The 12387-nt window shown below is 44.1% G+C and overlaps 1 protein-coding gene across 5 annotated transcripts in view; it reads left to right on the top strand.

The window, feature by feature from the left end:
• Positions 1–12387, top strand: part of rap1gapa (RAP1 GTPase activating protein a) — a 448318-nt gene that overhangs the window by 43224 nt on the left and 392707 nt on the right. The window contains exon 1 of one of the 5 annotated variants that reach the window (XM_059952368.1): positions 4500–4519. The exons of 2 other annotated variants lie outside the window; for them this stretch is intronic. In XM_059952368.1, coding sequence (XP_059808351.1) covers positions 4515–4519 — 5 coding nt within the window. In that variant the 5' untranslated portion in view covers positions 4500–4514. Of the gene's footprint in view, positions 1–4499; positions 4520–4666; positions 5077–12387 lie in introns of those variants that run through there. 2 more of the 5 variants (XM_059952367.1, XM_059952363.1) reach the window with 2 other exon arrangements.

Raw genomic sequence — 12387 nt, 5'->3', positions numbered from 1 at the left:
AGTGGGGGACTGAAGCTCATCTTTAGATGAGGTTGGATTTACAAGAAATTGTTGATGTGTTTTTTTTAGTTCTGTATTTCATTATGAACTTAGATCACAAATAACCTTCCTCAAATTTGCATCTGGTATAAGCCCAAACATGGAAGTAACTGAAGCAAACTGCAAACGAGTGCAGAGTGACATCGAAGTATCCGCTGGAAAAGCTGCAGGAAGATGTATGTATAACATGGTAAATACAAGGCAGCATAATTGTATAGGGACATGTACTCACTGGATTGTCGAAGAATGAGGGAGGATCTTGTTGAAAGCTGTCTGATATTGGAAGGCCTGGATAGAGTGGACGTGGAAAGGGTGCCCTGTATTGTGGGAGTCTAGGACCAGAGGGCACAGCCTCAGAATAGAAGGACCTCCCTTTAAGTTCAAAGTTCCAAGCAAATTTATTATTAAAGTGTGTGTGTGTGTGTGTGTGTGTGTGTGTGTGTGTGTGTGTGTGTGTGTATGTGTATGTGAAGTTATCCCTTTTGGTTCAAAAGCCTGCTGGTTGATGGGTAATGACTGTTCCTGAACCTGATGGTGGGGTCCTGAGGTTCCTGTACCTTCTTTCTGATGGCAGCAGTGAGAAAAGAGCATGACTCGGGTGGTGGGGGTCCCTGATGATGGACGCTGTTTCCCCATGACAATGTTTCATGTCAAAGTGCTCAGTGATGGGGAGGGTTTTACCTGTGACGACTGGCGGAATCCAGAACAGAGATGAGAAGGAATTTCTTTAGCCGTGGGTGATGAATCTGTGGAATTCATTGCCATGGATAACTGTTGAGGCCACGTCATTGGATATATTTAAAGCTGAGGATGATATTTTCTTGATTATGAACAGCATCAAATGTTACGAGGAAAAGGCAGGAGGATGGGTTTGAGAGGGTTAATAAATCAGCCATGATGGAATGGTGGAGCAGACTCGATGGGAAGAATGATTATAATGTTTTATGGTCTAATGTAAAAGGATTTTACACACAGAGTGGTGGGTGTGTGGATGCCCTGCCATCAGTGGTTTAGAGACGAAGTCATTAGGAACATTTTAGAAACTCTTAGATAGACTCACGGATGATAGAATAATGTGTAGGAGGGAAGGGTTAGATTGCTCTTAGAGTAGTTTAAAACTACAGGCCAAAGGGCACGGACTCTGCTGTATGTTCTATGTTCTGTGTTCAATGAAAAGGAATGGGGCTGCTTACAAAGAGACAACACACAGCACGTAATTGTACTCACAGCCATGACTCCAGCCATTGGCTTTGACCTCTGAAAGTCAAACACCTTCATTCTGTCAGGTATAACAAGCCGGATTTCCCAGTTAGCATCTATTTCAATTCCATTTCCCATTCCCATTCTGACGTGTCAATCCATGGACTCCTCCACTGCCACTCTCAGGTTGGAAGAGCCACATGTCATATTCCCTCCAGGTAGCCTCTAAACTGACAGCAAGAGAATCAATTTCTCTCCTCCTCCTCTCTTTTTCCATTCCCTATTCTGGTTCCTCATTCTCTTTTTGCCCCACCTACCATTCACCTCCTTCCCTTTTTCCCATGGTCCACTCTCCTGTTCTATCAGACTCCTTCTTCTTCAGTCCTTTATCTCTTCAATCTATCTCCTACTAGCTTCTTGGTGCATCACCTTCCCCCACCCACACACCTTCCCTCTCACCTTGTCTCACCTATCACCTGCCAGCTTGTCCTCTTTCTCCTCCCCCACCTTTTATTCTGGCTTTTTCACCCTTCCTTTCTAGTCCCAGTGAAGGTTCTTGGCCCAAAATGTCAACTGTTTATTCCCCACCATAGATACTGCCTGACCTTCTGAGTTCCTCTATGATTTTGTGTGCGTTGAAATGGAGTTTAGTTCAGATAAGTGTGAGGTGTTACATGTTGAGAAGATGAATGAGGGTGGGACGTTCACAGTGAACAAGGCAGTGTTCTAGAACAGAGGGTCCTTGGTTTACAGAAGCCTTGAGAGTGGCGTCACAGGTAGACAGGGTGGTGAAGGAAGCTTTTTGCCTGCTAGCCTTCATCATTCAGGGCTTTGAGTACAGGACTTGGGGTGTTGTGTTGTAGTTGTAAAAGATGTTGATGAGGAATACAGTGTTCAGTTTTGGTCTTTCTACTCTTGGAAAGATGCCACTAAGCTTGAAAGAGTGCAGAAAATTTTTTACGAAGATGTTACCAAGACCCAAGGGCTAAGTTATAGAGGGAGGTTGAGCAAATTGTGACTCTACTCCTTGGAACATCAGAGAATGAGGTGTGACTTTACTGAGTTGTAGGAAACCACGAGGGATTATAGATAGGGTGATGAGGAAGCATACAGGAGTGAGGTAGATCAGCTGGTTGAGTGGTGTCACAGCAAAGTCCTTGCACTCAACATCAGTAAGACCAAGGAAATGATTGTGGACTTTAGGAAGGGGCAGTTAAAAGAGCACACAACAGTCCTCATCGAGTGGAAAGGGTGAGCAATTTCAAGATCCTGGATGTCAATGTATCTGAAGATCTATCCTCGGCCCAACATATTGATGTAATTACAAAGAAGGCACGACAGTGTTTATATCTCATCAGGAATACGTCACCAAAGACTCGGAAATTTCTACAGATGTACCATGGAGAGCATTCTAACTGGTTGCGTCACAGTCTGGTATGGAAGGGCCACTGCACAGGTTGGAAAGAGCTCCAGAAGGTCATAGACTTAGCCAGCTCCATCATGGACACTAGCCTCCCCAGCATGAAGGACAACTTCAAAAGGCATTGTGTCGAGAAGGCAGCATCCATCATTAAGGACCCTCACCACCCGGGACGTGCTCTCTTCTCATTCCCACTATCAAGAAGAATGTACAGGAGCCTGATGACACACAATCAACATGTTTGTAACAGCTTCTTCCCCTTCGTCATCAGATTTCTGAATGGGCATTGAACTCATGAACTCTACCTCACTATTTGTTTTTCTATTTTTTGCTCTCTTTTCCCACTACTTAATTAATTTAATGTTTTATATATTTCTTCTTGTAATTTATAGTTTTTATTATTATCGTACTGCTGGCACAAAACAACAAATTTCATGACATATGTCTGCAGAATTAAACCTGATGTGATTCTGATTCTGAACACTTAGCCTTTTCCCCAGGGTGGACGAATCACAAAATAGAGGACATAGTTTTAAGGTGGGTGGGGGGAGATTCAATAGGAACCTGAGGAGAAATACTTTCCACCAGGAGGGTGGCCAGTATGTGGAAAGACCTGCCAGAGGAAGTGATTCTGGACTAGGTCTGACAGATAGGACTTGCTGAAATGAGAATCTTAATCAGCATGAACTGGATGGGCTGAGTGGCCTGTTTATGCACTGTGAAACTCAATGCTCAATGACCAACCTGAAGTGCAGACATGAGGCTCTAAAGCCCACCTTTCATAGGTCTGTAACCCCACTGTGCAGGTAACGACAAGACAAGGTGCAGCAGTCAGAAAAATGTTTCTAATCCAGAGGCCACTTTATTGGGTACTTCCTGCACCTAATAAAATGGTCACTGAGAGTACATTCATGGTCTTCTGTTGCTGTAGCCCATCTGCTTCGAGGTTTGACGTGTTGTGCATTCAGAGATGCTCTTCTGCACACCACTGTTGTAACGTGTGGTTATTTGAGTTACTGTCACCTTCCTGTCAGTCTGGCCATTCTCCTCTGACCTCTCTCATTAACAGGGTGTTTTCCCACACAGAACTGCCACTTGCTGGATGTATTTGGTTTCTCGCACCATTCTCTGGAAATTCTAGAGACTGGTGTGTGTGAAAATCCCGGGAGGTCAGCAGCTTCTGAGATACTCAAACCACCCCATCTGGCACCACATTCATTCCAAGTCACTTAGATCACATTTCTTCTGCTTTGTGATGATGGGTCTGAACAAGAGCTGAAACTCTCGACCATGTCTGGATTTTTATATGAATTGAGTTGCTGCCGCATGATTGGCTGATTAGGTATTTGCATTAAAGAGCAGGTGTGCAGGTGTACCTAATAAAGCGGCCACTGAGTGCATTTCAAGGCACATGATTTCACTGCACTTATGGCCCTCTTGGGAGCATGGGAGAGCCCAGACCGGTGACGTCAGATGTCTTTGTCTGCAAAGCTCTTTGATCTGTAAATGAAGTATCTGGCGAGCATGTCACTCAACAAAAGAGCTCGTTCTGCACATGTGCACGGTGGCAAATGCAAGTAAAATGGCTTGCGAGCGCAGGGCATCAGCACACTGACTTTGATGGGGAAATTCAACGTTTACTGCACACTAGGGAGAGCTGCATTTAGCAACCTCGCCGGAAACGACCGACCTCTGCCTTTGTGGGACGCAGTCTGGTGCCTGGTACAGTTAATTTGTAAAAAGCGTTTTCGGCTTTACAGTCTTACAAGGACCAGACAAAGAATGGTATTCAGAATTTACTGTACACCGCTTCTTCAAACAAAGCAGACTGTGTCTGGTCTGACACTTTGAAAATATGAGGTTAGAGCGATATGTGATTTTTGAATGCTGAAGAGCACGTGTTAACATTGCTGTCGGATTTGAAACAAGGCTGCTTCTATCTGCAACTATCTACGAATTAATTGGCTGATTATCATGCACATTTTCTCTACTGATAATGAATAGACATACTGTCCCTGGTCCTAAATAAATAATAAAATTGCTTTGATTTTAACAAGTTGATGTGGGTGAGAAACTGCATTGGGAGGGATTCGGAGCAGTGGGGCCAGACGATACGATTTACACTCTGAGTTGCGAGTGGAAGAGGATGATTGCTGGTGATTTACACTGAGAAGTTCTGGTTGACAGGAGTGTAGCTGTTGCTATGAGATACAGGAAATGCAGCTTTGAACTTCTCCTTTCTGGCTGAATGGCAGCAGTTGATTCTTGAGGAAGCGGGCCGTGTGGAATATACTCACTCACTGGCATCCTCAAGGGACGATCTACCTTCCCCCTCGGTGATCCATCACTACAAATCTGTTCCAGGGATAAAAGATGGAGAGGCGGAAAAGGAGCTTTACGTTTGGAGCGTATGGAGGGTGAGTGGTGAAAATGAAAGAGTGATATTCACGCAGAGGGATGTAAAACCGTTGACAGGAGCCTACACTGGATCTTGTTAAGTACTCAGCTATATTGTCATAACTGGTCATTTTTGAGCCCATGTCCTTATAATTCAGTGGATTCTGGTTAATTAGGACACATCAGAACCAGTACAGTTTGGCCCAATTAGTGGCTGCCCAAATTAGCTGAAATTTCATGGAAATAGTTAAAAAGGTATAAAAAGAAGACAAACTGAGGAACAAATTATGCATTTAAATGAGATATAGAACAAATTAGAATACTCCCAACACTACTACAGTACTATAAAATTGAGTAGTGGTTCCTCGTAGTTATTGACGGAGGAATTCATCCAGTGTACGCTGCCATCTTTCTTTTGATCGACTGTAATCATTGCAAATAATGGACTGCCTTCATGCAATGTTTTCAATGATTGCATCCTCCAAATCTCCATTTTCATTGTAACATTCAAGATGATTGCTGATGCTTTCAAGCTCTTTGTAGCTTCTAACTTGTTGAAGTAGTGAAATCATTTCATTTTCACTCACGGCCATTTCTGGCATCTCCGAGCCTGAATGCCTGAAGCCACAGTGAGCAGAAGAGTTCCAAATTGTTTTTCTGTTTATTTCTCACCGACTATCGGTGACAAAATTACTGCTTTTTGAACAGGATCACAGGCAACTGCTGCTATTTTCAAACCGTTCACTCTAAGCACAGCACAGTGTCTAACGGCCACACAAGTGCACGTGACTAACGCTAGTTAAAAATGGTTTGGCAACTGTCTCCTGTCCCAGTTAAGTGGCATAGTGTTCCAAATAAACAAAGGGAGTCCTGGCTTTTTTGTCAAGTAGATTTTGTTCTTTAAGAGTTGGTCTAAGTAAGTTGTTCCTTAAGGTTGTTATGGCCAGGGGTGGTAGTGAGGACAAGCTCCCACTGCCTATTAAATGACGTGCATCTCAAATATCTTCTGACAATGAAGTCCACCTCCTGACCTTCACGTGCAGCTTCGCTACTAAGCCCGACGGAGTAGAAGGGCCAAAGGTGGGTTACTGGGGCCCTAAAACCAGTCACTTTCAGCACGTGGGGCTCGTTAACTGTGGTTGGCAGCTCATCAAGGAACAGGAAAACTCTGATTTCAAACCTCTGCTACCTTGTGGCTATACCCACTCATAGGGAAGGGTTCAGGGGTAAACCCCGAGGGAAAAATCCAGAGCTGGAACCCCTGAGGGGATTCTACATTGGGTTCGATGCTGACTGGAAACTATTGCAATGCAGCTGGTACCAAACTGTATCGGTGTCTGCCGTTCCTTTGGGATGATCAGATGCATGGAGAAGGGGAGCTTGCTGCATGGACAACAGCTTGCTCTCCATATCGTACTGACCAGGCTTGTATATCTGGGCAGCTAGGACGCAATATCCATGGTCAACTCTGACCATTGGAGGCCCTCACCTCAAATAAGTAGCTGCCCCAATTAACCCTACCTGCTGTGGTGAACTACATATACCTGTCTGGACATGCCCCCGCTGACTGCTCCTGTGGCTCCTCCCACTGACCCCGGTATAAAGGCGATTGAGGCCTGAGCCTGGCCCTCAGTCTCCAGGATGTAGGATGGTGGTCACTCACTGCTTGTTCTTTCTTCCAGTCAATAAAAGCCGATATCTCGCCTCACGTCTCGGAGAGTTATTGATGGTGCATCACCTGCCAACATCCAATGCTTGGTTGTTGGCAGGTAGGGTTAATACTTGACTTTCAAGAGCACTTGTGAGTTATGTTCCAGCTGGACTTAGTCCTTAAACTGCTGGAGAACAGTGCGTAAAGATCAGGTGCTGTTTTCTCCCAGTAGGGATTAGTTTTTAGTTCCAAGTGCTCCTGGACGTTTTGTCACCCTGTAACCTTATCCTTCAATCTCTCTGAATTATGGAGGACAGCACGTGTATAAATGTCTCTCTCCAGCAGACTTCATCATGATCACCATGACTCCAGTATTTCTATTATTTTTTAATGTTTCTTAATTGTACATATGACTATTTTGTGTTCTATCGCTGAGCAGCAGTGAACCATCTGACTGGCCTATCGGAGTTCTCTTTGGGAACTAGTTGACTTGATCAGCATTTCTGATCTGGCCATTGTTCACGATCGCACTTAATAAAAAAAACTAGAATCCACTGTATTTCAGCTGCTTGGGAGATGGTTTGGAGACTTCTCATAGAGTCGTAGAAAAGCACAGCACAGAAACAGGCCCTTCGACCCATCTAGTGCATGCTGAAGCATTTAAACTGCTTACTCCCATTCGACCATAGCCCTCCACACCCCAACCATCCATGTACCTATCCAAACTTCTCTTAAATGTCACAATCGTGTTCACATGCACCACTTGTACTGGCAGCTCATTCCACACTCTCACCAGCCTCTGAGTGAAGAAGTTCCCCCTCACCTTTCACCTTTAATCCATGATTTCTAGTTGTAGTCCCACCCAACCTTAGTGGCAAAAGCCGGCTTGTACTTACCCTGTCTATACCCCTCATAATTTTGTATACTCCAATCAAGTCTCACTTCAGTCTTAGCAACACACTCAAAAATGCTGGCTTGGAGGAGTTCAGCAGGCCAGGCAGCATCTATGGAAAAGACGGGTTTTGGCCTGAAATGTCAACTGTTTACTCTTTTCCATAGATGCTGCCTGGCCTGCTGAGTTCCTCCAGCATTTTGAGTGTGTTCCTTAGATTTCCAGCATTATTTGTGCTCCCCTCAGCCTTCTATGTTCCAGGGAATGAATTCAATCCTTCCATATAACCCAGGTCCTCCATTCCCAGTAACATTCTCCAGGAATTAATTCTGTCATTTTGATTCCGAAATGTCCTGACTGATTCTGTTCCAGTCCTGCGCAGAGCACTTCAATCTGAATAACTACTCTAGGCCAAGCATTCTGCTATAAATTGTTTAATGTAATTAGGCATCAGCTCCTGAAATGATCCAAAGTGTGCATTCTTTCAATGAAACAAAACACTATTATCAAAATAATTATAGTCTGGCTGAGTGTGTGTCAGTTGGCAACAGTTACATACCCTGCAGTTGTTTATTTCAGTAAATCTGTAGACAATCAGGGAGCTCACGATAGATAAATCTCCTACCAACTAAATTAATCCTCTGAATTTTCAAACTTTTTTTTACTTCGAGCTACACTGTACTAACAGTCCCATCCGGCACTATGAGCCCGCAGCACCAAATACACCCATGTGAGAGATATGAGTGTGAGTGAGCGAGAGAGAGAGAACATTTTGTTGTTTTGTCACAGCAGTACTGTGCAAGACATAACATTTTGTGATAAGTTGCAATAAAAGAAATAATAAGTATTGCAAAAGGAGGTGGTGTTCATGGTTCACTGTCCATTCAGAAATCCGATGGCGGTGGGGAGAAGCCGTTTCTAAAGCGTTGAGTGTGTGTCTTCGAGGTCCTGTACCTGCTCCCTGACAGTTCTAAAGTGAAGAGGGTGTCTCGATAATGCTGAGGGTCTTTAACGACGGATCCCACTTTCTGTTGCATACATCTGAAAAGGAAGTTGGTAGCTCCTTGATTAGTCAGGGCATCAAAGGTTACAGGGAGGAAACAGGAGAATGGGGTTGAAAGGGGAAGTACATCAACCGTGATGGAATGGTGGAGCAAACGCAAGGGCTCAGATGGCCCCAATAGCCTAATTCTGCTCCGATGATTTATGACCCGAGGGTTTGATGCTGCCTTCTCGAGGAACCACCTCTTAAAGATGTTCTCGATGGTGTGGAGGTTTGTGCCGTGATGGAGATGGCTGAGTCGACAACATGTGTGTATGTGTGTATGTGTGTGTGAGTGCCCTTGTGTATACAGTTGTGTACACGTGGGTGTGTTCACGTGTGTAATGACTGTGGCTGTGCACGAGCATGTGGCCAAATGATGATGTCAGAGTGATTTCATACACGTATGTCTGCTGAGAGATCGTGCCCCAGGATATGGTTGGCTTTATTGCCATGAGCACAGGTCTAAGTACGCACAGGTGGGTGAAAAGCCTGTGGTGGCACCAAGAGCAGGGCACAATGCCAGTGTAAGACCAGGTTCAATCCCATTGCTGTCTGAATGGAATTTGTACGCTCTCCCCGTGACTGCATGGGTTCCCTCCCACAGTCCAAAGTACGTACAGTTCGGGTTAGTATATTCGGGCACGCTCCGTTGGTGCTAGGCATGTAGTGACACTAGCCTGGCATGGTCCTTGCTGATTGATATGACACGAACGATGCATTTCACTGCATGTGACAAATAAAACAAATCTTACCATCACAGGCACTCAAACAGCATTCTGACTGGAGGCCTGTGACTACTGGAGTGCCACAGGGACCAGTGCTGAGTCTGTTATGGTTAGTCTACTATATCTATCATCTGGATGATCATTTGAAATGTCACCAAGATTGGGGGTGTAGTGAACAGCGAGGAAGGCTATCAGGGCTTCAAGTGGGATCTGAACCAGCCAGAAAAACGGGCTGAAAAATGGCGGATGGAATTTAATGCAGACAAGTGTGAGGAACGTCACTTTGGGAGCACCAGTCGGGGTAGATCTTATACATTGAACAGTAGGGCACTGAGGAATGTAGTAGAACAAGGGGATCTGGGAACACAGGTCCATAATTCATCGAAGTGGCATCACAAGTAGATAGGGTCATAAAGAAAGCTCTTAGTACATTGGCCTTCATAAATCAAAGTACTGAGTACAGGAGATTTGATGTTATGTTGAAGTTGTATAAGATGTTGGTGAGGCCTAATTTGGAGTATTGTGTGGTGTTTTGGTCACCTACCTACAGGAAAGATGTAATTAAGATTAAAAGAATACAGAGAAAATCTACAAGGATGTTGCCGGGTCTGGAGGAGCTGAGTTATAAGGAAAGATTGAATAGGTTAGAACTTCATTCCTTGGAACATAGAAAACTGAGGAGAGATTTGATAGAGGTATACAAAATTATGAGGGGTATAGATAGAGTGAATTCAAGCAGGCTTTTTCCACTGAGTTTGACTGAGAGTACTACTAAAGGACATGGGTTAAAGGTGAAAGGGGAACTTGAGGAACTTCTTCACTCGGAGAGTGGTGAGAGTGTGGAACAGGCTGCCAGCGAAAGTGGTGGATATGAGTTTAATTTCAACATTTAATAGAAGTTTGGATAGGTACGTGGATGGGATGGGTATGGAGGGCTATGGGCCCAGTGCAGGTCAATGGGAGTAGGCAGCTTAAATGGTTCAGCATAGACTAGATGGGCTGAAGGGCCAGTTTCTGTGCTGTAGTTTTCAATAGCTCTAAGATCCTATTCACAAACTGTACATTAAACACATTTTTTACAAGAAAGAATACAATTGGAACTAAACTATCAATTTCAGTGCAAAGTTATCAAAGTGGACGTAGTGTTGGTAAAGTGCAGTGATGAAGGTTGTGTATATGTGAACCCTCCTGCACTTGCATGTGTACGTGTTTTATTCACATAGGCTGTGAGGGCTTTTCCCTTTGCTACAGCTCTCACCGATGCTTTTATTTTTTGTGTTATTTTATTTAGAGAGACAGTGTGGAACAAGCCTTTCTAGACCTTCGAGTCATACTGTTCAGTAACCCCCAATTTTTAACTCCAGCCTAATCACAGGATTACTTAAAATGACCAGTAACGTACCGGTTAACATAATCAGTACGTCTTTGGAATGTGGGAGGAAACCGGATCACTTGGAGGAAACCCACACATTCCATGGGAACAACGTACAAACTCGTTGCAGAGGTCTCTGGGATTGAACTCTGAACTCCAGCACCCCAAGCTGTAATAGCATGGTGCTAACTGCTACGTCACCATGCCGCCCAATGTTCAATGCCTTTTTCACACCTGGACATTACAGGTTTGGATTAGTGACAGGTAGCAATTTCAGATGGTCTAAATCTGGTAGAACAGACATCCACTTATCTCCCTCCAACTCTTCGTCTGCCTCCTCTACAACCCCACCCTGCAAGATGAGATGAGGAGGAATTTCTTCATTTAGAGAGTGGTGACTCTGTGAAGATCAGTCATTTCATTGGGTATATTTAAAATGGAAGTTGATAGGTTCTTGTTTAGTCAGGGTGTCAAAGGTCCCAGGGAGAAAGCAGGAGAATGGGGTTGAGAGGGATAATAAATCAGCCATGATGAAATGGTGGAACAGCCTCGATGGGCCAAGTGGCCTAATTCTGCTCCTATATCTCATGGTCTTATAGCAGGTACTTGGTTTGTTTTTAAATGTTATTGGATTCAGTGTTGTAGAAGGGTGAAGTTTTTGAGAGACAGAGTTTTGTTCTTGCAAAGTGTTTCATGTGAAGGAGGAACTTTGTTTAACACAATCAAGCAACTTACTACTTTACATAACAGTAGAACCTGCTGGGAAAAGGTCTCCTCATCATGGAATGGATGTGAATTAGAGGGTGACTGTCAATCAAATTACTCAGAAGTAGTCTGCTTTAATTTTATTTTTAGTTTGGGATGTTATTTTGCCTGATCAGTTAAATCGAGGTGTGCAAGATGAGAAGAGTCATAGATAGAGTAGGCAGCCAGAGACTTTTACCCTGGGCAGAAATGGCTAATATGAGGAGGCAAGATTTTAAGGTGACAGGAGGAAAGCACGGGGGGGGGGGGGTGGGGGGGGGATGTCAGACGTAAGCCTTTTACACAGAGAGTGGTGGGTGTGTGGAATGTCCTGTCAGGGGAGGTGGTGGAGGCAGATACATTAGGGACATTTAAGAAACTCTTAGACAGGCAGATGGATGATAGAAAAATTGAGCTATGTAAGAGGGGAAGAGTTCAAGTAAAAGGACAGCACAACATTGAAGGGCCTGTACTATGCTGTAGTGTTCCATAATGATCTCCTCCTCTTCCCTTCTTTATACCCCAGACTACTTTCTGGGGTAGCTACTGGTCTAAAATTCCAGCTAGTCCACTTAATAATTCCCAAAGGCTGTGCCATCATAACTAATAAGAGCCTGGTTCTCGTGGCAAATTGGAGCCCGAAAGAGAATGCCACCTGACACGTTTCTGTGCCATCTTGGTGCCTCCTCTTATTCACTGTAGAGAAACTCCATGTAAAATATGCAGCTGGCAGAGTACCTTGTACCTATAAAGAGAATTAATTCTGGTCTCTCGTGACTTCATGGTGCTGCTTATTAAAGGACAAATTGACCCATTCGTTTCAAATCATAAAATTTATGGCTGGTGGAATTAACCATGGAAATTGGCATAAATCGAGAGCAAAACACAATTCGTCACATTCA

This window comes from Hypanus sabinus, chromosome 27 (genome assembly GCF_030144855.1).
Source record: "Hypanus sabinus isolate sHypSab1 chromosome 27, sHypSab1.hap1, whole genome shotgun sequence".
Taxonomy (NCBI): domain Eukaryota; kingdom Metazoa; phylum Chordata; class Chondrichthyes; order Myliobatiformes; family Dasyatidae; genus Hypanus; species Hypanus sabinus.
Note: the sequence above shows the minus strand (reverse complement) of the source record. Positions and strands in the feature narration are given on the sequence as shown.